The sequence below is a fragment of the Podarcis muralis genome, chromosome 7 (genome assembly GCF_964188315.1).
Source record: "Podarcis muralis chromosome 7, rPodMur119.hap1.1, whole genome shotgun sequence".
NCBI lineage: Eukaryota > Metazoa > Chordata > Lepidosauria > Squamata > Lacertidae > Podarcis > Podarcis muralis.
This window is the reverse complement of record NC_135661.1, coordinates 75,004,343-75,028,165: the sequence shown is the minus strand read 5'-3', so window position 1 is coordinate 75,028,165 and position 23,823 is coordinate 75,004,343. Positions and strand designations below refer to the sequence as shown.

The following is a 23,823-nucleotide window of genomic DNA, read 5'->3' as shown; positions in this document are numbered from 1 at the left end:
GAATAACAATGCTGTGCCTTTAAGAAAAGATAGTGCCTTTCCCCACCCTTTTAGCCTGGATGGAGCACAGGGAAGCTTACATGTGTTGCTCCACCCACTTTTGCCCCTGGCTCCACCCACCACTGCCCTGTGACTCTTGGGTGGTTGATCAGAAGGGGATGTGGTTGTGGTGTTCGTACAGAGCCCCCGGTCGTTTCACGGACTATTGACCTGTACACCACTACTTTATTCTTCCGCTGCCACCAATTTTGTGGGGGGAAACCCAAGGCTCCCCAGTGAAGTACAGTGGTACCTCGGGTTACATACGCTTCAGGTTACAGACTCCGCTAACCCAGAAATAGTACCTCGGGTTAAGAACTTTGCTTCAGGATGAGAACAGAAATCGTGCTCCGGCGCCGCGGCAGCAGTGGGAGGCGCCATTAGCTAAAGTGGTGCTTCAGGTTAAGAACAGTTTCAGGTTAAGAACGGAGCTTCGGAACGAATTAAGTACTTAACCCGAGGTATCGCTGTACTGAGTCTCAGTCAGGTAGAATTAACAATGAAGATTAAAGTTTATTTCAAACACAAACAAGTTTTAAAATATTCGAAACGCTGCCACTCTATTCCCTCTCAGTCTTGTCCCTGTCTCTAACTCACTTTGACTCCTCTATCTCCCCTCCCAAAAGAACCAACCGAACTAACTGTCAAAACCTCTGGGCTGAGCCTCAAAATCAGGTAGGCTCCGCCCCTGTGCTTTCTTATTGGTCAACCTATTAACCGTTTCTCTCTCCCCAATACAAACATATCCCCGAAGAATGAACTAACACCACAGTGGTCCTCAGGGTGAAAGAAGCTCCCAGCCCCTGCTTGGGCTGAAGGATGGGGTCACAACGTCCTTCCGCCTTTGCTTCTGCAGTGTTTTCTCAGGAAGCAAGCTCCTTTTCGCAGCTTCCCCTTCTCCCTTTGATCAATAGGACCAATGAGGTCTCCCCCTTGCCTTAAATGTTATTCCTGGGTAGTCAAATGGGTAGTCAAATTGTGCGAGTACTTGGAGCTCGCAAAGCTGACAGATGCAATAAGAGATAAGCATAAAAAGCTGGTGAAAGAAGAATGGGAATGTTTAAATAATTATTTGGGGGACAAGGGCTCAGCAAGAAAGATCTGGCTATGTTTAGAATGATACCGCATAGAGAAATGCTCCCTGATACCAAGATGAGGGATTCCTTTGGAATGCAGATAGAGTTAATTGATAAGAATAATGATCTGTTGTGAGCTTGACATGTACAATTGGTTGCGAAGTGTACAATTGATGAGCTTTCCTGCTTTGGCTCATCTTTTTTTTCTTTCCTTTTTTCCCCCTTTTCTTTTATATTTCCCATAGTTGCTTATGTTCTGTGTCATGTACTTCGATACTTTTTGTAGTTTTTGTAGTTTTTTCCCATTACCATTAAGGAATTTTCCTTTGTAATTTTTGGTTGTTTATATTTATATGTACCTGTTTAATAGCAAAATAAAAGCTATTTAAACAAAAAACAAAAAATGTTATTCCTGAGAGGCAGTGGGGCCGGCTCCCAGTGGCCCTTGGTCCCCTCTCTGACCGCAGAGGCCCAGATGTGCCCATCCATGGTGATGCAAGAGACGTCTTCCCAAGAGCAGCTGCTAGCACAGAGCACAAACAAATAAATTGACCTAGTATAAAGCCAGCTTCCTGTGTCCGAGGGGCTGAGTAGGGTAGGGAGATTCCCCATGCAGAAAAAGCTGTGGGTAGGCTGAGGTGCCCATCAAAAGGTCCTTTATATTGTGCATCCACAGATGCGCAGTTGGCATCCGTCTGTCTCCGGGAGACAATGGAAGATTGCGCCTTCAGGGGTGAAGTCAAACCGTTGGAGAATTACAGCGCCTGCTGTGGCTGTAGATACAGGAGAGACACGTTCTATTGCAGGTAGGGCAGACAAAGGCACCCACAAGGATTTGTGCTAATGTTGGGGCACATGATCCTGATCTCAGGACTGTTTGCACCTTCAAACATTTCAGGGCTACATTTCTAATCGCTTACACGCCCTGTAGTAGCTTCCTGTTGGAAGTTCAGTAACTTTTCATACCTAACAACCCCTGGGGGAATGTTGCGCTATAGAGCAAGAACAAGGTAACACTAATGAGGCATCGCAGAACAACGGCAGAATGATGTGCGGACGGTCTAGTACAAATCTACCACTAACGCCCTAATTTTGCATCCGCAACCTGTTGCAGAATACACCTGTTGAGATGGTGTCCTTTGGCCTCCCAGTAGATGCCTCCATTTGCAGGACAGGTGAAGCCAAGTAGACATCACGGGGCCCCATTTTCTCTTGTTTTCTCCTCCCCCAGGAGGACAGTGATCTGTTTCTTCAGTAGCTCCGCTCTTTCCCGAGCTTCCTGGCTGGCTCCCGGATCTTCTGTTTCCTCCAGAACTTCCAGAACAGAACGCAAGGCGTCAGCATTCTTGACTGACTCCATCTGTTCCTGGTCCGCTTTGATCTCTTCCACCCAGTCCAGATATGCCTGCAGCAGCCCCATGTCGGACAGGAAACTGCTTATGATCTTGAGCTCCGGCTTCCTGCGACTCAATTCGGAGAGGACTTCTCTCCCAGCTTTGCTCAGGCGGTTCCCCACAATGCTGAGAAAAGAAGACAGATATTATAAAGGTACCCTAGGGGAAAATGTGGATAGACATGGGGTTGGGTCCAAGCTATGTTAGGCGACATGTGCACTATACACTGAAAGCGTTATGATGCCACTTTAAACAGTCACGACTCCCCTTGCACCAAAGAATCATGGGAACTGTAGTTTGTTGAGGGAGCTAAGAGTTGTTAGGCGCCCCCTTTCCTCCCACAGAGCTACAATTCCCAGAATAGGTTAACAATCAATCCTTCTTCCTAAGGAACTCTGGGAATAGTAGCTCTGTGAGGGCATTGGGGTCTCCTAACAACTAATTTAGTGTAATTAACTCAGCCAGCATGCAACCCATGATAGACATAGACCTTGTAATAGGAGAGCATGCAGATCGATTTCTCTCTCTCTCTCTCTCTCTCTCTCACACACACACACACACACACACACTCGAGAAACAAGTGAGGAGGGTTTCAGGGTGAAACACTCAAGGGGAGCACTCCCTCAGAACTACACAGCCAGAATATGTACTACCTCAGCAAAGGTCATGCCATTCTGACTGGTTGCTAAAGCAACACCTCCACCAGTCTCCCTCTTGGATAGCTGACTTTAACAGAATTAACCCTTAAGCTCCAAACTGAATGATCCCTGCTGTTTCACTTCCAACAGCTCGACTCCCATCCAAACCCCCAGGAAGCATGGCCAGTGGTCAGGGATTATTTGAGTCATAGTCCAGCAAACATCTGGAAGGCCACAAGTGTCCCACCCACCTCTGACTTAATGGCTTTCCCTTCCTCCTCACTGCAGCTCAACTGAGGAAATTCATTCCCCATATTTAAAATTATATAGTTATTTTATTTACAAATACAGTGGAAAGGAAAACCAAATCTGATAAGTATATCTATGCATGCACACTTTAAATATTTAAATTTTGGGGAGGAAAAAACTATACTCATGATTACATATTCTGCAAAACACACTATAGAAACTGCAACACTTGTTTGATTAAGAAAATAAAAATTGTAGAAATTTATGAAGGTATTCTCTCTCTCTCTCTCTCTCTCTCTCTGTGTGTGTGTGTGCCTCCTGCCAAAATTCTATTCTGGTAGGCTTGTGATTTCATTTCCAGAAGTTTGCAAAATATTATAATGCAATATCATCAGAGCATACTTACGTCAAAAGCCTGAGCGTTCTGTTGCCCATCAAGGAATCCATAATATTATCCAAGCCGCTATCTGTGATTCCTGTGATATCCAGATAGAGCTCTTCGAGGGTGGCGTTCTCCTGGAGGGCATCCCATAAACCCCTCACCCCTTCAGAGCCCAGGCAGTTCCCACAAAACCTTAAGAAATTGGGGGTGGGGGTAGAGAGAGAAGTTTAACTTAAAGCAAAGAGGTACTCCCATAATCAGTGGAATTCAAATGAACACATTGCGAATTCCTGTATAGGAAAAACCCAGTCCCAAATTATCCCATCAGAATGAATGAATCAAAACACACCCCTCCTGGGAAATATGATATTACTTCCATAGAGCTGAAACTGGCTAGAGGGTCCCGCAGTCCCAGTTAAAGGCAGAATCCTATGGAATCTAGGCAGTGGGCCATCTCAAGGAGGAGGCAGGGATATTATACAAAAGCAAAGAGCTTTAGAGAACTAAAGCTCTTTAGAGAACTTGAGCAAATAAATATGCTGCAGGTGAGCTGTCTGAATTTACGGACATAGGATTCTATGGACTAGAACCACAATGATAAGAGATATAGATGAAACCTTTGCCATACATTGGAAGCACACAGCTTTCTGCAAAGAATCCTGGGAACTGTAGCTTACTCCTCAATTCCCAGCACCTTAAACAAACTATGCTTCCCATGACTCTTTGGGGAAGGTCATGTCCTTTAAATGTGTGATGTAGATATGACCATAAATCAAGGATCACCTGATCCCATATGAACTGACTCTGTAATTGTGATCTGAGGCCCTTCTTCATTTGCCTCCTCCACGGGAGGTCCAGAGGGTGGCAACACCACAATGGGCCTTTTCAGTGGTGGCTCCCTGTTTGAGGAATGCTCCCCCCAGGAAGGCTCACCAGGCACCATCGTTACTTATCTTTAGGTACCAGGCAAAATCATTTATTTCCCACCAGGCTTTTAATTATCTGTGGCCTCCTTCAGTGTGATGCATTATTGTTCTTAAGTAGAGTTGCCATACATCCCGGACATTTTGCGGGTTTCCCCCCCAAAAAAACTCAACAGCTTGGGATAATTCCCCAAAAAAGCAGCTTTGGGATTTTTTTTTAAAGAGGGTCAACAATTTGTTTGTGTCCAGATTTTCGCTTCTTGAAATATGGCAACCCTATCCTAAGTCACTTTGAGTCACTTTAAAAAAAAAAAAAAAGCACCAAAGTTGTAATAATAATAATAATAATAATAAATATTAATGTTAATACCATACTTTTCTGTGTATAAGACAAGGGTTTTTTCTTTAAAAATTATGGTAAAAAGTGGGGGTTGTCTTATACATGGATAGTGCATAGGGAGGACGTTTCATTGGTTGCTGCCGCTGCTGTCAGCGGCTGTTGTGCATGTTATTGGTTGCTGCGTCAATGGCTGGTGTTGATTTGCTGACACTGTGTCAGTTGGATGGGTGACTGGTCAATCCTCCACAAAAAAAGCTCAACAACTCTGTGCCATCTGCCCCCATTTTCTTAAATTTGAGCCCCCCAAAATAGGGGTTGTATTATACATGGAGGCATCTTATACATGGAAAAATACAGTAATTGTCTCACTGGTGGGAGTGATGTCAAGACTTCCGTAGGTTATATCACACACATACACAGAAGGTGACTCACAGAAGTCTTTTCACCTGGCATCTTGGGGACCTGAGTATTTCAGCTTCTATGGCTGCCGCCTCACAGTCCAGAGAATTGTACCGCAACCTGGAAAACAGGAGATTGCAGGTGAGAGCTGAGCACATGGTACAGACCAAAGGTGGACAACTACCCCAGAAGGAGCACCAAACGTCCTACCCCTCCCCTAACACTCCAAAGAGATCTGAATACGTAGCACGGACTAATTTTACTGTTTTCCTCCTCTTGTAAACCGCTTTGAGTTTGCAAGCTGTGCACGGAATTTATCTAAATAACTAAATTCAACAATATCCAAATCTTCCCTGCTCCTTTAAACACTAAGGGCATGTGTATGATGCATATTTAAAATGCAAGCCCAGTTCAGGGAAGTTTTTAGTATTTGATGTTGTATTCTGTTTTTATTTTTTAAAAAATTGTTGGGAGCCACGCAGAGTGGCTGGGGCAACCCAGGCAGATGAGTTGCATATAAATATGTTATTATTAGTTATTACCATTATTCCCTCTGCATACAGAGCACTGTGGGAGTTGAAGCTCTGTGGCTTGGCCTTGGGGTCTCTTACAGGCTATTCACAGTACCCTTGCCAAACTATTCCGAAAATTCCTGGGAGAGACATTACAATTAAATTGATGCAAGTTTGCACTGGATGCCTGACCTGAATGCCACTGCTTGCCCATATTCATAGCAGGGCATAGGATGCTGGCGTCCTGCAGCCACTGCCTACAGCATATGGCCAAGGCCTAGGACACTGCCAACCAGGTACTCACTGGAGAGTCTCACACCGATGGAGAAGCCCCCGGAGTCGCCTCAGCCCCCCGATGCCCATGTTGCTGTAGCTCAAGTTGAGGTTCCGTAGCCTCTTATGCTCCGAGCAGCCCAAGACGTAGGCCAGGGCTGCACAGTCAGCTGGGTTCAAGGTCACCTTGAACAGATCCACTTCATCCAGGTTGGAAGCCACCTTCTGCGTCACCCAGTCCTGGTGGAGCTCTGCCACGCAATGCAGCAAGGAGAGCAGCTTCCGGTCTGATTCGTACTGAGCTTTCTTTCCCAGCCACTCTGCCAAAGGCACAAGGGGGTCCCCTGTTAGGCCCTCAGCCAAGCTCTCCAGCTTCCCCTGCATCCTGGAGCTCAAGAGGCCCATGAAGAACCTGGAGAACATCTGCAGGTTATCCCACTGTTGGCCTTCGCTCAGGAACTCTCTAGTGTAGCCGAGAAGTCCAGCTGCAGCACGTCCATCTGGTGGGGGCAGAAGTCTCTCAGCCTGTCCACCTTCTGGAGCTTCTCCATCCCACCAGAGATCCAGGCAAGAAGTTAACTCCTCAGTACTGGGGTCTAGGATAGCCACCGAGTACAACGCAGCTAAGAACTCCTGTATGGTCAAGTGGAAGAAGCCGTAAACCTCATCTTTCTCCTTGAAGAAGATCCGGTTCAAGAAAGTGCCGGGCAGGTTCTCCGGGTCAAAGCCAAAACCCCGCAGCTCGTCTGCGTAGAAGACAACCTTCCCCCTCAGCAGACCAGCATAGGCCAGCTTGCCAAGCTGCAACACCAAGTCTTTGGCTTTTTCCAAGGCGCCACCAACTCCTCCTGCTCGTCGCAGCCGGAGGATGGTGCTCAAATACTGGCGGTAGACCTCGGTGATGGTGCTTGGTGGGGAGGCCTCCATCTCCCCTGTCCATGGGAAGAATTCCCCCAGCGCTGTGCAGAGAATGAAGCAGTAGAGAGGAATGAAGCTGAGGCTGGCTAAGCCCTCGTGGGCAGATACATAACCAAGCACATCTGCAGCTTGCGCCGGGTTACGGAAGAAGCGGAAGAAGTAGTCCTTTACCTGCTGCTCTTGGAAGCCAAGGATAATGACATGGCGGTCAAAGAGGTCCTCTGGAAGGGCAGCAGAAGGCCTCGATGTGACCAAAATGGTGGCCTCGGGTAGCAAAGTCCCATAGAGGAGGCCGTGCACCAGATCTTTGATGTGAGCCGGCTGGTCCGATTGGAAACAGGGATTCTTGCTCTTGAGGGAGTGCCGGAACTCATCCAGCCCATCTAAAATCACCAGAAGTTCCCCAGGCCGATCTAGCAACTCGGGGAGAACCCCGCTCAGGTGGACGTGCTTGCTGCGGATCAGGTCCTCGAGGCTCTGGGGTGTCCTGATGAGGCTGAGCTCCCGGAACGAGAAGTCTAGCATGCAAAGGGCCTTTTGGAAGGCCGCGCCCAACGCCCAGTCGTGGATGATCTTCTGGGCCGCAACGCTCTTGCCAATGCCAGCAGCCCCGCTCAGCATCACCTGGCGAGGTGGGGAGCTCTCCTTGGGGAGTGGGGAGAAAAGCTGGCTCAGAGCCAGGCGGCGGGGGGCGTGGAGGGAGTAGAGGCGGGCACGGCGGGAGGCCAGGTGCAAGTAGTCGTGGCTGCTGGAAGCGGAGCGAGGGTTGTCGGACAGCAGCAGGTCGGTGTAGCGGATCTCAATGTGGCCGCAGGTTTCGGTGTCGTCCACGTTGGTGCAAAGCTTCTCTGTGCGAGTCAGCAGGGAACGGCGGTGGTTCTGCAAAGCAGCTGGCATTGGCAGTTGGAGCAAAAGGTAAGGAGGAGACCCAGAAAAGTACAGCAGATAATCCTGCTGGAATGTACAGGGCCGACTATTGTAGGGCAAGGAGATCCATCCCTTGAGTTTGCAGCTCCCATTAAAAAAAAAAAATCTATCTAGACCCACATCCACGTGAACCCATCTTTTGCATGCATTTTCACAGACGTATTACTTTGGGGATCTTTACTGGAGACGCAGAGATTGTTTCAATGGGCAGGATTGCTTTGAGTCAGACATCTGTGTCGGAATCTTAGGCACCATACAGTTAAAGACTCCTGGGAACTGTAGTTGGCTAAGGGTGCTGAGGGAAACCCCTATTCTCTATTCCCCACTCCCGGAGCTACAATTCCCAGAGTTCCCTGGGAAGAAGAAGAAGAAGAAGAGTTTGGATTTGATATCCCGCTTTATCACTACCCGAAGGAGTCTCAAAGCGGCTAACATTCCCCTTTCCCTTCCTCCCCCACAACAAACACTCTGTGAGGTGAGTGAGGCTGAGAGACTTCAGAAAAGTATGACTTGCCCAAGGTCACCCAGCAGCTGCATGTGGAGGAGCGGAGACGCGAACCCGGTTCCCCAGATTATGAGTCTGCCACTCTTAACCACTACACCACACTGGCTTGAATGTTAAACCACAGTGGGAGTTGTAATTCTGGGAGGGTGATAAGGGTTTCCTAACAACTCTCAGCTCCCCTGAACAAACTAAACTTCTGAGGATTCCTTGGGAGTGGTATGATACTGCTTTAGATGTATGTGGCCATAAAAACATAGAATTTTTAAAGCTGGAAGGGACCCCTGCTCAGTGTAGGAAACTTGCACCTAAAGTTTCCTTGGCAGCTGGAAGATTCATGTGCTGAGCAATCCATCTTTATCCTTGCTGCCTTCCTTAGCATTCATATATGTATTAATTATATTATATTAAGATTTAAATACTGCTTAATCAAGTGTGAGAATGCCAATGCCTCTTGCCTGCCTGGACAGAGGATGGAAAGGCTGAGTGGGTAAATCTCTGACCTCTGTAAGGCTGGACTGTAACCTGCCTTGCGAAGTTACGAGTTGCATCTGTTGCCTAGCCCAGTTTTTGCCTCTGGCACCCAAAAGGTTGCCCACAAAGGAATGCAACCCTCAGTCTGAAAACAATTCCCCACCCCCTTCTGCACTGAAGCCCCTCTTTGTCCTGGATTCTGCTTGCACATCCTTTCATTGCTGTTTCTGCTCCTCCTCCTCTGTTACCTTTGAGTTGTCGGCTCAGGGCTCTTCGAAACGTCAGGTCGTTGCTCTTTCCCTCATCTGCCACGACAAGAGAACATTTAATGCATAGGAAACAGGCGCCCTGTAGAGACCTCCAAGCCCAAGAGATTTTGCTGCCCGAGGCAAAGGACAAGATGGCTCCCACATTTCCCATACGGAAGCTGATTGAACTGGCAGGGGAATCTTATTTTGACACTGGGGACTGGACAGTGTCCTCCTGAGGGCAGCAGGGGCAATTTGGGGGCACAGGCAGCCTGGTGTCCAGCTCTTAGCCACGGTTCCCTAGCTCCCATCACTTGCTGCCTGAGGCGATCGTCTCACTCTGCCTAACATTAGGGCAGGCCCCAAACATGCACCAGCCCTGCCTGTCACAAAAAAACACAAACCAGCAGACTGATGCACTGCTCTTTCTGCAATCATTTCTGAGAGCGCATAAAACTGGAACCATTTCTCCCACTTCAGCCCCTTTCCCCATACTGTCAATAGATCTGAGCATCGTTACAAGTGCCACATAATGTTCATCCCACACATGCAAGGAATTGATCCTTCCATGTAGCAGTAACTACACTTTGGAACTCCTAGCCCATTGATAATAGGCGGGTGTCTTCACTGTACTGTTTTTGGAACCTGCTACTAATTTTGTCTAAGCAGAGCTATCCAGGCATGTAAATCTGACACGCCTTTTAACATGTCGGCATTCACCACTGTTGTTTTTAGCCTGCAAATGATATGCAATTGAGGATGCTCTCCACAGTGGTGTTTCCTTTGCACTGAAGTGAACATTGTGGGAATAATTACGTTATGATAAATTTGTAACTTAACATAAATAAGTACATAAATTACAGTGAACGACAGATAGCCAACAGATAACATTGTATTTGGCAGAAACCAAACTGAAGCAGAAAGGAAACGGCACAGATTGTGACAAAGGCAGGTCAGAATGAAAATTGCTGCCACCTTAATATCCCTACTGAAGAGTCGGAACAATGTGCTTTTTGCAATGTTCATTTCAGTAGAGCATCAGGAAAGGCAAGCAATGCGTACTGCTGTTAAGCAACAGCTAGGCTTCCCCACACCAGATCCTCAGAAAGAGAGAGAGATACCCCAGCCTGCAACCCACACCACGTCTTCAACCTTCATGATATTCTCTCTCACCCCAACTCACACTCCACACACACAGATACACAAACATCTCTTACATCAGCCTCCTCACTCTAACAGGGGCAGGAATTTGCCAACTCTATAATCCTCTGATGGTTTTCCTACTCCAAAATGTTCAGAGAGCCGGACCAACTTCTCTCAAACCAGGGGTAGCCAATGTGGTGCCTTCCAGACGGTCAGGACTACAACTCCCATCATCCCTGATCATAAGCCACATTGACTGGGGGCAATGGGAGTTGTAGTCCCAACAACATTTGTGGGGCATTCCACAGGCTATCCCTATCCCAAATGCTACTTCTCCTTAAGAGGCCTCAACTACCCATCTTGGGCTATGAACCAGCAACCTATCGGACAACAGAAACTGTTCTTATGTTGAGCCTTCGTGGCACCGAACCTTTTACACATGTTAAAGATAACCAGCTTTGAAATCGTGGCCAAAGAAAGTGTGGCGCCAGCACCAGTGGACAGCTTGGTGGGGCGATGATGTTCACCTGACCTCCTGGTTGAAACATTGCTGCTTACAAGGAGGTAAAGGAGCAAAGAGCAAGATGGCGGCAAGGCCCATGCTATGCGCAGATGCACCAGTGGGGATGCCAGATTGGCTTTGCTGATTCGTTTACATCATACTGACCACACCACGGTCTCGTCCCTCCTTCTCTGTCACCTGGTAAGCAGCGGCAAAGCTACCTGCTGGACGCCAAGTGAGCCCTACTGCTCCACCATCCGCTCAAAGATACAAATATATACACCGAAGCAAGCCCTCCTATGGAGCAAGGTGGGAGAGATGACTTGCCTGCAGGCACTGCTGGGAGCTTGTATTTCTTCGAATTCCAGAATTTCAGCAAAGTTCGTTTGGGAGTTTTGGGAGGAGGCTCTAGATTGAAACGGGAAAGAGAAGGATTGTGAAGAAGAAGAAGAGGAGGAGGAGTTTGGATTTGATATCCCGCTTTATCACTACCCAAAGGAGTCTCAAAGTGGCTAACATTCTCCTTTCCCTTCCTCCCCCACAACAAACACTCTGTGAGGTGAGTGGGGCTGAGAGACTTCAGAGAAGTGTGACTAGCTCAAGGTCACTCAGCAGCTGCATGTGGAGGAGCGGGGAAGCGAACCTGGTTCACCAGATTATGAGTCTACCGCTCTTAACCACTACACCACACTGGCTCTCACTGTGAAGGCAAAGCAGTGTGAGAGTAGATGCCCACCGGCAGGTCTACAAACCAGGATACCTTGTGTGTGGAGTGGGGAAACTAGCCCACTATACAGAGGCAAATATTTACACCTGACCCCATCCACCACTGGACTGTGGCCCCCAGAAGCTTGCCAAGAAAGGAATGTGGCCCTTCCCTCCTGCCCTCGAGGCTAGTTGTGTTACTGCGTGCCTGGCTGCCTTGGAGAAGGTTCTCCTTTTCCTTTCTCCGGGCAGCTCTTTTCCAGCCAGTGCTGGAGCTCAGGACAGTAGGCCTCCTGCAATTCCCGCAGTGCGTCCAAGAACTTCTGGCTGTTTTCTGGCTTGCTGCAGACCCTGTCCAGAAGCGCAATGACTTGGTTGCTCTTGGGGATGGTCTCCAGCAGGGAAAAGTACTCCGGCTGGGTCAAGAGCCCGCTGTCATGGAGTAGGCGGAGCAGAGGAGCTGGGTTGGGCTCCACCCAGCGCAGGAGAAGTTCCCTGTGCTCCCGGATGAGCCGAGTGAAGTCCAAGGGAGCAGCCATCTGCAGGGAGGGAAAGAAGAGGGTGAACAGAAGGGCAGTAGGCCAATCTCATTTTGTCGCTTGGTTGGAAGAGTGTTCCCTGATTATAGGGGGCAGAAATCCCCCCCCCCCAAAAAAGTTAATGTATGTAACAACAGCAGCTCGGATTCTTTATGTGCAGAAATGGAAGGAAGAAGTTCCTACCAAAGAAGAATGGATAATGGACTCTGCAGAACTGGCAAAAAATCAACAGCAAAATTAAGATCACCTAACGGTGAGTGTTTTAATGGAAGAATGGATGCCTTTTTTCAGAAATACTATAGTATGATGAACTCGCGAGCAAGATTTGAACTATGAGCAACAGACGTTATTAGGCCTATAATATTGTAGTTACGATTTAATAGATAGGGTGCAGCAGAGGGGAGAAACAACTCCATGGGAAACGGGATGGGAAGTTGACAAAAATAAGAGCAAAGACTAAATTGTGTTTTGATTGCATATGTTAAAAATGCTGAAACTTAATGATATATAATTAGAGGGAAAGAAAGAACCTTTACATATCTGCCGACATGTCTAAACATGCATATACGTGAATTTATCTCAGATGGGCAACTCCAGGCCAGCTCACTCTTAACGTTCTCAGAGACAAGCTGTTTAACCCCAGCAATGCCTTCAGCAGTACGTTACTTTGCTTCTGTGGCAAAAGATGGGGCGCCGTGACAAGTCCACCTGATGTTTTCGGACTACAACTCCCATCATCCTTGACGATTGGCCCCTCTGGCTGCTGGGAGTTGGAGTCCAGTAGGTTTTTGTTGGCATAAGCCACAGCTGGATTAAGAACTATGCCACTGCTTGCGTGTACAGCTAGAGAGACAACCACTGCTGTCTTGAGCATAACTGCAAAGCAGGGCCAGATTTAGGTTTGAGAGGCCCATAGCTACTGAAGGTAATGGGGCCCTTTATATGTCCAGCTGTCCTTTGTCAACAACAAATTGTCGCTGTTTTGTGTGTGGAATATATGCCATATGGTATCTAAAGCCATTTGCACATGCAGAATGTAGGCACCCTGTTAAGTTGTGGGTGAACATATCAGACAACACAGCAATTCTTCAAACAGCTCTTGTTTATTCACAAGCCAGAACAGAACTGAACTGAAGGGTTCAGCCAGCCTGCTTATATAGAGCTCCACTAGAATGCAACAGTAACAACTTTCTGTAACTATCTAATCACTGAACGTCACTTTCAATTCCTTATTTGCATATGTGGACCTGAGTGAAAACTATCTACAGTATCCCTCTGCTGGCCCAGGGTGAGAACTTCAGTACATAACACACCCTATATATAGAAATGAGCAAACCAGTGATATTTTAGGGAGCAGGCTTTTAGGGAGCAGTGATATTTTAGGGAGCAGGCTAGCATAATAGGAGCCTACACAACACAAAACACTGCTGCTGTATGTAGGTTTTATTTTGTTTTTTATCTTATATTTTGGAAATCTACATCCAGTTTTTTCCCTTTAATTTTTTGGGGGCCCCCCAAGAGGGTGGGGCCCTAAGCTATAGGTTGTTTAGCTTATACGTAAATCCAGCACTGCTGCAAAGGCACCAGCTGTCCAAACAACATTGGGAAGAAGCATGACGAGACTTCATTGCGGTGGGTTCGACTAGATGATGCTTGTTGGTGCCGATTCTGTGCATTTCCACACACGTAATCGCTGGAGGTTATTGCAGTTGGCACAGTTGCTTTGAGGCAGACAATCGGTCCATCTAGCTCAGCACAGTCTGCACAGACTGGCAGCAGCTCTCCAGGATTTCAGGCAGGGTTCTCTCCCAACCCTATCTGGAGATGCTAGGGATTGAACCCCAGGCCTCCTGCATGCAAGGCAGATGCTCCACCACTGAACTACGAGGTGGCTCTGTCCTCTCTGATGGAAATTACTGCTAGGAAGGGAGGTTTGTGAGCCGCACCGGCATCTGGGGTCCTACTGGTGCTTGGCCAAAGCTGCAAAGGCCAGAAGGAGCTATGGAGTGAGAAGGGGGCTGCTTTGTCCCTATTTGCTGCCAGAGCCTTTTTGCTTCCACCTACTGGCTCAAACACGGACGTGGGTGGCGCTGTGGCTTAAACCACAGAGCCTAGGGCTTGCAGATCAGAAGGTCGGCGGTTCAAATCCCCGCAAGGGGTTGAGCTCCCGTTGTTCGGTCCCAGCTCCTGCCCACCTAGCAGTTCAAAAGCACATTAAAGTGCAAGTAGATAAATAGGTACCGCTCTGGCGGGAAGGTAAACGGCGTTTCCGTGTGCTGCTCTGGTTTGCCAGAAGCGGCTTAGTCATGCTGGCCGCATGACCCAGAAGCTGTATGCTGGCTCCCTCGGCCAGTAAAGCGAGATGAGCGCCGCAACCCCAGAGTCATCCGCGACTGGACCTAACGGTCAGGGGTCCCTTTACCTTTACTGGCTCAAACGCGAATGACACATTTGCAAACGTGCTGTGCTGCCACCTGCTGGAGGGTTTGCATTGCAACATCATGGAACACCAAGCCCCTCTCCCCTCCACCTCACTGATTGTGTCCTTGCAACAGCTGTGACTAAAGCCAGAAAGCATATTCTTCCAAAATGGGGATGAGGAATCTGTGGCCCTGCAGATGTTGTAGGGCTGCAACTCGCCCCAGCCCTAGCCAGCATGGCCATCACAAGCCAGGGTGGAAGGAGTTGCAGCTCAGTGACATCTGTAGGACTGCAGCTTCCCATCCCTTGTTTCAAGGAAGAGGGGAAACGGGGGTGCCGGGAGGTTAAGCTGACAAGGAGAAAAGTGTGGCAGGATAGAGGCAGCTGTAAAGCAGAGGGCAAGAAAGATGGAGGCAAAATTGCAGAGGGGGAGATTGGCGCCAAGGTGCAGCAATGGAGGACGAATGGGGAATTGCACTTTAAAAAGTTGGGGTGAATGAATGATGAGTGGGAAGATGTATAAATAAATTCCTTGCAAGGCCAATGCTCCTTGTTATGCAATCCACCTGCAAAGAATGGGGAATTGCACTTTAAAAAGTTGGGGTGAATGAATGATGAGTGGGAAGATGTATAAATAAATTCCTTGCAAGGCCAATGCTCCTTGTTATGCAATCCACCTGCAAAGAAACCAGAATGGATGTGCAATAAACACCAGAGGTAATTTAACCTCCGCGTAACCTTCATGCAAGCAAATCAAGATGGCTACTCAACAAAACAGGTCATCTGAAAGGGCCCTCCATTGTGCTTTTGCTGCAACAAATTTACACAGCTGGAAAATCTGCATTACAGTGTAGAATCTCCTCCTCTCTCATCTTTGAAAACAACTGTCTTCCTTACTACTATGTTTGGATTAAAATGTCGGTGGGCTAGCAGGGACCAGGGAAAATCATTTTGGGCTCGGATCCAGTTCTTCAGCAGCCAGATAAGCAGCTACTGCTCAAGCTGGGGAAAGGGCCACAACCTGTTAACGCAACAGGATGTAGTTCTCTTTTATCACCTCGTTTCTCAAAGGTAGGTGCTGATAACGGAAGCTATGAACTCGACCTTTCATTTGGGCAGAGTCAGTGATAAGGAGCTGGTTGCTGATCAAGCCCAGAAGTTCAGCGAGGGTGTAGAACGTGATATGAATCTATTGTAAATTAGCGAGTTGAGGTCATGCCTTGTACTCTCCTAGGGCTGCCATCGTTGACCTTGATCCAGTTCAGGAAAATGAACCCCACTGAACACAATAGGGCATAAGAGCAGATGGAGAATCCTTTGGGAAAGGGCCAGTCAGATGTCCATGGGAAACCTGCAAGCGGAACCTCAGCACAACAGTGGCTCTATGGACCTGCAATTCGCAGCAACTAGTATTCAGAGACACATTGTCTCTGACAGTTGAGGGAGAGCACAGCCATTCTGGCTACTAGCTATTAATAGCCTTGTCGTCCCTGAAATTGTCTAATCCCCTTTCAGAGCCATCCAAGTTGGTGCCCATCATGACAGTGAGTTCCATACTTTAACCATGCACTGCGTGAAAAAGCACTTTCATCATTCAGCTTCACTTCCTTATTTCTTTTTTATTTCTTTTTTTATTTTGACAAAGCAGTAATCATAAATAAATAAGAATAAAAATGTGCATCCCACCCCCCCAGACCATTCCATTGTAACTATCCAACCTCTGAAGAAGTGTGCATGCACACGAAAGCTCATACCAAGAACTAACTTAGTTGGTCTTTAAGGTGCTACTGGAAGGAATTTTTTTTGTTTTGACTATGGCAGACCAACACGGCTACCTATCTGTATCCAACCTCCCAAAATTTCAACACCTTTTGCGATGGTTTGACCCCTTTCCGTTATTAACAGTACAAGTTCTACAAACAATTTCCATATCTCAAAATAATTTCTCCTGCATATTTTCCGCCTTACCCTAATAGCACATGTTAATTTATCATTAGTCGCTATATCCCACACCTCTTTATACCATTCTTCCATTTTATATTCACCTTGCCACTTCCACTTCCTAGCTATAATAACTTGTGCAGCTGTCAATAAATTGGTGAGCAAGTCCCTCCTAGCCTGCAAACCTACCGCCCCATTGTAAATTGATAATAATGCTACCTCTGGACTTTTGGTCGGCTTTAACCCAGTGATTTCTGTTATCTCCTTAAACACCTCCTCCCCTGTGCATATTTATACCCCCACCACATGTGAGCATAAGTCCCGGTTTCCCGGCATCCCCTTCCAGCATAACACCGAATATTCCTTGCAGCTTCACTTCTGGGTACAGGTACATGCAGAAGGAGATGTCCCTACTTGCTAGCCATTAGAGGTATTTTGCCATTCTTGCTGTCCTTCCTCCCGCAACAGAGGCTGTATTGGTGTACGCCCCCGGTCTCTCTACCTGGCCTTCAGAACTCTTTGCAGGCCATGCCTCCTCTCACTAGGCCACACCCCCTCACTGTCCCTGCTCCACACATCCCTTGAGTGTGGCTGAAATGTTTCCCTGAACTCTGATTCTAAGCCGCTTGCTTGGCTGGTGGGTAGAGAGGGGTGTGTGTATCAACCAGCCTATTGTACACAACATGAATCAATTGATCTGCCTGCTTTTGCCTCTGGCCCTAACTCACTGGCCCTCTGGCCCCTGGAAAGTTGCCCAGATAGGAATCCTGACCTGAAAGAGCGTTCCTTTGTAATAGTTGTTTGAGAGGCGGGCAGTCCTATCCCACACAAACATCGCTGCATCCTTTGCTGCATACATAAAAGCCATTTCCTCCCAGTGAGTCTTAGGAGCTGTAGTTTACCTCTCACAGAGCTACAATTCCCAGCACCCTTAAACTACAGTTCCCAGAATATATTTATTAAGGAGTAATTTAAATGCATGGTGAGGACGTGAACCAAGCCTGTGGATAAGAGGCACCTGTTGAGCGGCACACAGCCTTTAAAAGGGTATGGAGGGAGCTGTCAGAAAGAAGCGTCCTCTGTATTCTAGCACCACAAACAACAGCGGGGTCGGCAGGGCGGGGGGTGGAGAGAGGAAATTGCTGCCATCTGGGCTTCAGGCGCCTCTGGCTCAAATCCCTTTTCATCCAGGGAGCTCATTGGATGACCTTGACTGGCCTGTATCTCTCCAGCTTAACTACCTCAGGGGGTTATTGGAAGGATAAACAAGATAAGAATTACAAAGCGTGTTGGGACACAAAAAGTGCCAGAGGATTGATTAATAATAATCATAAAACGATAAAAGTTGTGTCAGGAAGAGTAACTGCTTAGCAGACTCTACATTCTTTGGTAGCTTACACTGCAGTTTGTGTGTGCCCGAGAGGCAGGCAAGCTGACAGACAAATCACGCCCTCTAAAATGAAGAAGTAAATTTCAGATTTAAGTAAGGGGCTGTGAAGGCAAAGCTAAGCTCAGCCTCAAAGCCCTCGTGCTCTTCTTGTGGTCAGCAGATTGCATTGTTCAGTCCATCTGAAGGACTAATGTGAGGCACACCCCATCAGGCAGCGGTTCCCAAATTTTCTACGTTCCCAGCCTAACCTTTGTTTCAATCAATTAATTTCACATTGCCATGCACATACGTGTCTCAAGGCGATTTCCAGTTACCCCATGCAAGCAGCTAAAACGCTTTTCAAAACAGTAGAAAAGCAACAACTGGAAATAAATTTAAAACCATAAAAAATGGAAATGGATGTCTACTCAATAACCTGCCTCCCCATCCCAGAATCTAGCAAGCATCTCCTTCTGCATGTACCTGTACCCAGAAGTCCTTACCTGTTAGGCAAAGCCGGACAGCCAAATGTTTGCAACCTTGAGCACGAGGGAAAGCGATATGCAAGCTTTTTTCTCTGCGTGACTGGCATCTTTATCACGTTTGCCAATCAATAGTTACTAAGGAGTGGCTCTAGTCAAATATTTACAACTGGTAACTTGTAGCAATGTCCCATTCACCATCACAGGCGGTGAGAAAAATACCAGGGCAGAGAAGTGGTTGGAGGACCTGGATATGGCAGGATTTCTGCTTCGGAGGACTTTGAGGGTCCCTAAGTATTGGGCAAGGGACGCGGGTGGCGCTGTGGTCTAAACCACAGAGCCTCTTGGGCTTGCCGATCAGAAGGTTGGTGGTTCGAATCCCCGCAACAACGTGAGCTCTGGTTGTTCAGTCCCTGCTCCTGCCAACCTAGCAGTTTGAAAGCACATCAAAGTGCAAGTAGATAAATAGGTACCACTCCGGCAGGAAGGTAAATGGTGTTTCCATGCACTGCTCTGGTTTCGGTGCGCCAGAAGTGGCTTAGTCATGCTGGCCATGCATGACCCTGAAAAACTGTGGACCAATGTCGGCTCCCTTGGCCTGTAAAGCGAGATGACTGCCACAACCCCAGAGTTGTTTGCGACTGAACTGTCAGGGGTCCTTTATCTTTAAGTATCGGGAAAAGCAGGACATTCATTTGTCATTGGCTACACTCTGCCCCCACAGTAAGAGACAGAAATGTTTCTGAATACCAGTCAGTGGAAATCATAGGCAGGGAGAGCGCTCAGGTCTGGCTTGAGGGTAGCCACTGCGAGAACAGAATGCTGGACTTGATAGGACCTGATCCAGCAGGTTCCTCTGAAGTTCTTAAGCCAGAGGAGGGGCACAGTAAAGATTTGGAGAGGTCTGCGTAACCTAACTGTATAATTTTGGCCCACTGCTTGAAAGCAGAGGCAGGAGAGATTTTGTAAACTGTGTGTGCACTACGCTTAGTGATGGGGGGGGGTGGATTCCATTTTTGTTTGCATTTTAATGAGAAGTTACTTCTCGCATGCTTATTGGATCAACATGTGAACTGAAACACAGCTGGCCTTCAAAATTGGCACTGCCTCGAATTTTGCGATGCAGTTCTCCAGCCAAACAAAATAAAAAAAAATCCTTCTAGTAGCACCTTAGAGACCAACTAGAGGGACGCGGGTGGCGCTGTGGGTAAAAGCCTCAGCGCCTAGGGCTTGCTGATCGAAAGGTCGGCGGTTCGAATCCCCGCGGCGGGGTGCGCTCCCGTTGTTCGGTCCCAGCGCCTGCCAACCTAGCAGTTCGAAAGCACTCCCGGGTGCAAGTAGATAAATAGGGACCGCTTACTAGCGGGAAGGTAAACGGCGTTTCCGTGTGTGGCTCTGGCTCGCCAGAGCAGCGATGTCACGCTGGCCACGTGACCCGGAAGTGTCTCCGGACAGCGCTGGCCCCCGGCCTCTTGAGTGAGATGGGCGCACAACCCTAGAGTCTGTCAAGACTGGCCCATACGGGCAGGGGTACCTTTACCTTTTACCTATGTTTGTTATTGGTATGAGCTTTTGTGTGCATGCACACTTCTGGAGATATACAAACAGCCAAACAGCGTGCTGCAGAAATGCATGCAGTAGGGAAAGCATGTATAAGATATATATTATTGGTGTACAAAATTGCATCAGGGGAAGTTGCTTGCAGGAAAGTTTTATGTTAGTCAAAACTGCAAAAAAACAAAAAAAAAGTGTTTATGTGGAGAAATTTGCACTAAATTGCCACAGGATTTTCATGAGGATTGAAAGAGAAATGCATAACTGCTGTGCTTTGGCTTGGAAAAATGAGAAACAGAAACTGACAAATCCATTCCTAATTAACCTCATGGCTTATAACCCCCCTCCCCAACCCCAGCTTTTTCTTTTTTATTTATTTGTAGGGTACTTTTTAATTGAAGAGTGGCATATAGATTCTTGAAAACAAATATATAATCTATGCATTCATACATAAATAAATTTGCTTATTTTCATAATTTATGCTGGTTGCAGGATCCAGGTTTTCTTTGCGCAGAATTCTGAATTATTTGTAGGCCGTCGTGTGTGTCTTTTTCAGCTGAAGAGTAGCCTATAAATCCTTAAAATCAAATAATAACTGCAGTGAGACTATCCATCCATCTGCTTAGCCTGATAATTCATGTAGGTTGCAGAATCCAGCTTTTCTTTGCATGGAATTTCTGCACACACATCCATGCTGCCCTGTCTTCATCCTTGCAACTACAACTGACGCCAAACAGCCGCCGTCTGGGTCGCCCTCCATTTGTTGTTGGACCACCTCTCATCATCATCAACCCTGGCTTGTTGGCTGCGCTGGCTAAAGCTGATGGAAGCTGGAGACTGACAACATCTGGAGTGACCGCAGACGGGGGAAATCCACTGTAATTAGTCATCTGCAAGGCTTCGCCCTGCCCTCATATTGAGGCGTTTAGATGGCTTGAGCACAGTAGCATGTGAGGGATGCTGGAGAAAAGGGAAACAGCCAGAGAGGAGCTATTTCTGCTTTCCAACCCTTGCTTCCGTTCTCAACTAAAAATGCTGCCTCTGCAATAGACAGCCCACACATTGCTCAGCATCACCTCGGTCCTTTCCACCTGGCTTGACAGGCTTCACAAGTACTGCAGCTGCTGCTTAGCACCAAGGGCTCCTCTTTTCAATTGTTTTTAATTTTTATCTGTGTTCTTTCAAATGAGACTATCTTAGCTGTGAGCCCTGGAAGACCTACACCCTGCCTGACTGGCCCTTGGATTTGATATCCCGCTTTATCACTACCCGAAGGAGTCTCAAAGCGGCTAACATTCTCCTTTCCCTTCCTCCCCCACAACAAACACTCTGTGAGGTGAAACAAAAAAAATTCCTTCCAGTAGCACCTTAAAGACCAACTAAGTTAGTTCTTGGTATGAGCTTTCGTGTGCATGCACACTTCTTCAGATACCTGAAGTATCAGATACCAGTATCTGAAGAAGTGTGCATGCACACGAAAGCTCATACCAAGAACTAACTTAGTTGGTCTTTAAGGTGCTACTGGAAGGAATTTTTTTTGTTTTGACTATGGCAGACCAACACGGCTACCCACCTGTATCTGTGAGGTGAGTGAGGCTGAGAGACTTCAGAGAAGTATGACTGGCCCAAGGTCACCCAGCAGCTGCATGTGGAGGAGCGGAGACGCGAACCCGGTTCCCCAGATTATGAGTCTATTGCTCTTAACCACTACACCACACTGGCTCCCTTTCCCATCTGGCCTGGGAGAGTGGAGTGCTGACTGACTCCAGCTACAAAGCTGAGGCTGTTGAACAGATTCCTGGGCTGGAGTATTGTTTACGGGGGGTTGAGAGAGCTGTTGCCTTCATTGATATTATTATTGTATCTTTAGTTTTAGATCTTACGATTTATGTGGAAATTGTTTCCATTAGGTTGTGTACTTTTTGATGTGCTGTATTTATTGTTTACGACTTCTGTTATGTATGTAATTATGTGAATCTTGTCTTGTTGTAAGCTGCCTTGAGAATAGTTTCAACTATGGAAAGGTGCCATACAGATGAAATGTTGATGGTGATGATGTTTTAGGTTTGCGGCTAACACAGTCCACTCTTCCCACTAATATTGCAGGGATGGCCATTTGAGGCTCACAATGCAATCCTAGGCACAAGAAAGGGGGGCCCTTGAGAGATGTATCCCATTCTGAGGTGGGGGGACCATGCCTGAGGTGGGTGGGGCCAGAGACCAAAGTGAGCAGAGAAATTAATAACAAGTTTGCCTTTGTGCAGGGTGCAGGTTTCTAAGCACACTCCTACCCCCCTCCCAGCTCACTATCCTCCATGCAGGCAAGCAGGAGTCTCCATCTGAGTCCAAGGATGCCTCCCAGCCAGGCAAAGACACTCGAGGAGGATGTGAAGCACAGCTGGTGAGGGAGGGGTGTGGCTTGTGAAAGGGGTGTGGCCCAAGGGCCAGATAAAGACATGTGAGCCTGAAGTTCCCCACCCCTCCGTCAGAAGCGATCCCTGTTTAACTTAATGGGACATATTGCCAGGTAAGTTTATAAAAAGATGCTGTCCTGGACTTGTTGGATGCAGAGGGACAGTGAGAGGAAACAGTGGTCATAGGGAGAAGAGGGAGAAGACTGGGAAGATGGGGTGTCAGAAAGTGAAGAGGTAACAGGGCTTAGTGAGCGGGGGGACTCTATGGAAGAGAGCAGTCCAGAATCAGAGGCAGAAGCTGAAGCAGGAAAGGAGGGAGGCCAAGAGGCAGAGATGAATCAGGCTGGTGAAGAAGCATGTGTTTCTACCTCTCCTGCTGCAACATGCTCCCATCCATACTGGTCTCCCAGGATCCAGAGAGGCATGAAAAAGGCAGAGGAGACATTGGCTGCAGGCAGGCAGCGTCCCCGATTCCTTGGGGAAATCCCTGGTGAGGAGGGATTTCAGACTCAGCAGCTGATTTTCATGGAGGAAGATCACCGGGAATGAGCTGCTCTGCTCAGTAAGCCTGACACTCAGCCAAGTCTGTGGAGGTTGTGTTTGTGCTAATGAAGAGTCAACTCCATCTTTGATCTGTGTGATTACTGACTGACAGGCTCCTGTGACAGGTGCTGTTTGACTGGTGTTCTTGGGCTGGTAGGCTCGCAACATTTGGAAGGGAAAGGGAACGTAACTTCCCTCTCTGCTCCATAGGAAAGGGTTTTGAGAAAGAGAGAAATGAGGCAAGGAAATCACTCCCACTGCAGTAGCTGCCTTTGCTACAGCAGAAGTGCATGTGATCAGGTGCAAAAAACAAAAATATCAGAGGCTGGTGCAAGGGGGAGCAAGGCCTTGAAGTTGCCAGTTTGCAGTGCATGGCAAGCGCACAAAATCACCTGGTTAGCAATGGCTACTAATTCTACTGCTTGCACTCTGCCTCCGCTGTCAAACACAGTATGCTTCTGAATGGCCACTCACTTGAAACCCCGACATGTAAGAGTTGCTTTTGTGCTCAGGTCCTGCTCACAGGCTACCCAGAGGCATCTAGTAGGCCACTGTGAGAATAGGATGCTGGATTTAATGAACCAGCTGCGCTGAAAGCATTTCAATTGCTGCGGGGGCAGCTGGGCAAGTGCGATTTTGAATTGCGCTTTCTATTTTTATTCTGGTGGTCTGTGGCGAATTTGCTTCCTGTGCTGTGAACTTTTTAACTGCTGCTGGTTTTTAACACTGAAATAGTGTATTGGAAACTCATTGCAGCGTTTTGATATTTTGCATGGTTTAAAATAAAAAGAATAATCCTGTAAGCCACCTTGTGAGAGTAATGTGTCCTGAAAGATGTGGCAAAGGAGCATTAAATAATTTTTTTAAGCACTTGGAACCTCTTGACCAGAACCATAGTCAGAAATAGTGTGATATT

General features: G+C 47.5%; 1 protein-coding gene across 1 annotated transcript; it reads right to left on the bottom strand.

Annotated features, from left to right (window-relative positions):
- Nucleotides 1–1,311: 1,311 nt before the first annotated feature.
- LOC114603500 (NACHT, LRR and PYD domains-containing protein 12-like) lies at nucleotides 1,312–18,498 on the bottom strand. The gene is made up of 8 exons (XM_077932495.1): nucleotides 18,418–18,498; nucleotides 11,845–12,183; nucleotides 11,267–11,519; nucleotides 9,295–9,351; nucleotides 6,257–8,033; nucleotides 5,474–5,560; nucleotides 3,803–3,970; nucleotides 1,312–2,635 (listed from the first exon to the last, which is right to left on the bottom strand). Exons 2-8 carry the CDS (start codon nucleotides 12,181–12,183, stop codon nucleotides 2,308–2,310), a joined length of 3,009 nt encoding a protein of 1,002 aa, XP_077788621.1. The 5' UTR covers nucleotides 18,418–18,498; the 3' UTR covers nucleotides 1,312–2,307.
- Nucleotides 18,499–23,823: the final 5,325 nt, after the last annotated feature.

Coding starts and splice junctions, on each gene's coding strand:
- LOC114603500 (XM_077932495.1), bottom strand. CDS start 12,183: ATGGCTGCTCCCTTGGACTTCACTCGGCTCATCCGGGAGCACAGGGAA. Junction 8,034..9,294: donor CCTGAGCCGACAACTCAAAG/GTAACAGAGGAG, acceptor TGCCAATGCCAG/CTGCTTTGCAGAACCACCGC. Junction 3,971..5,473: donor TGCCAGGTGAAAAGACTTCT/GTGAGTCACCTT, acceptor CAATTTCTTAAG/GTTTTGTGGGAACTGCCTGG.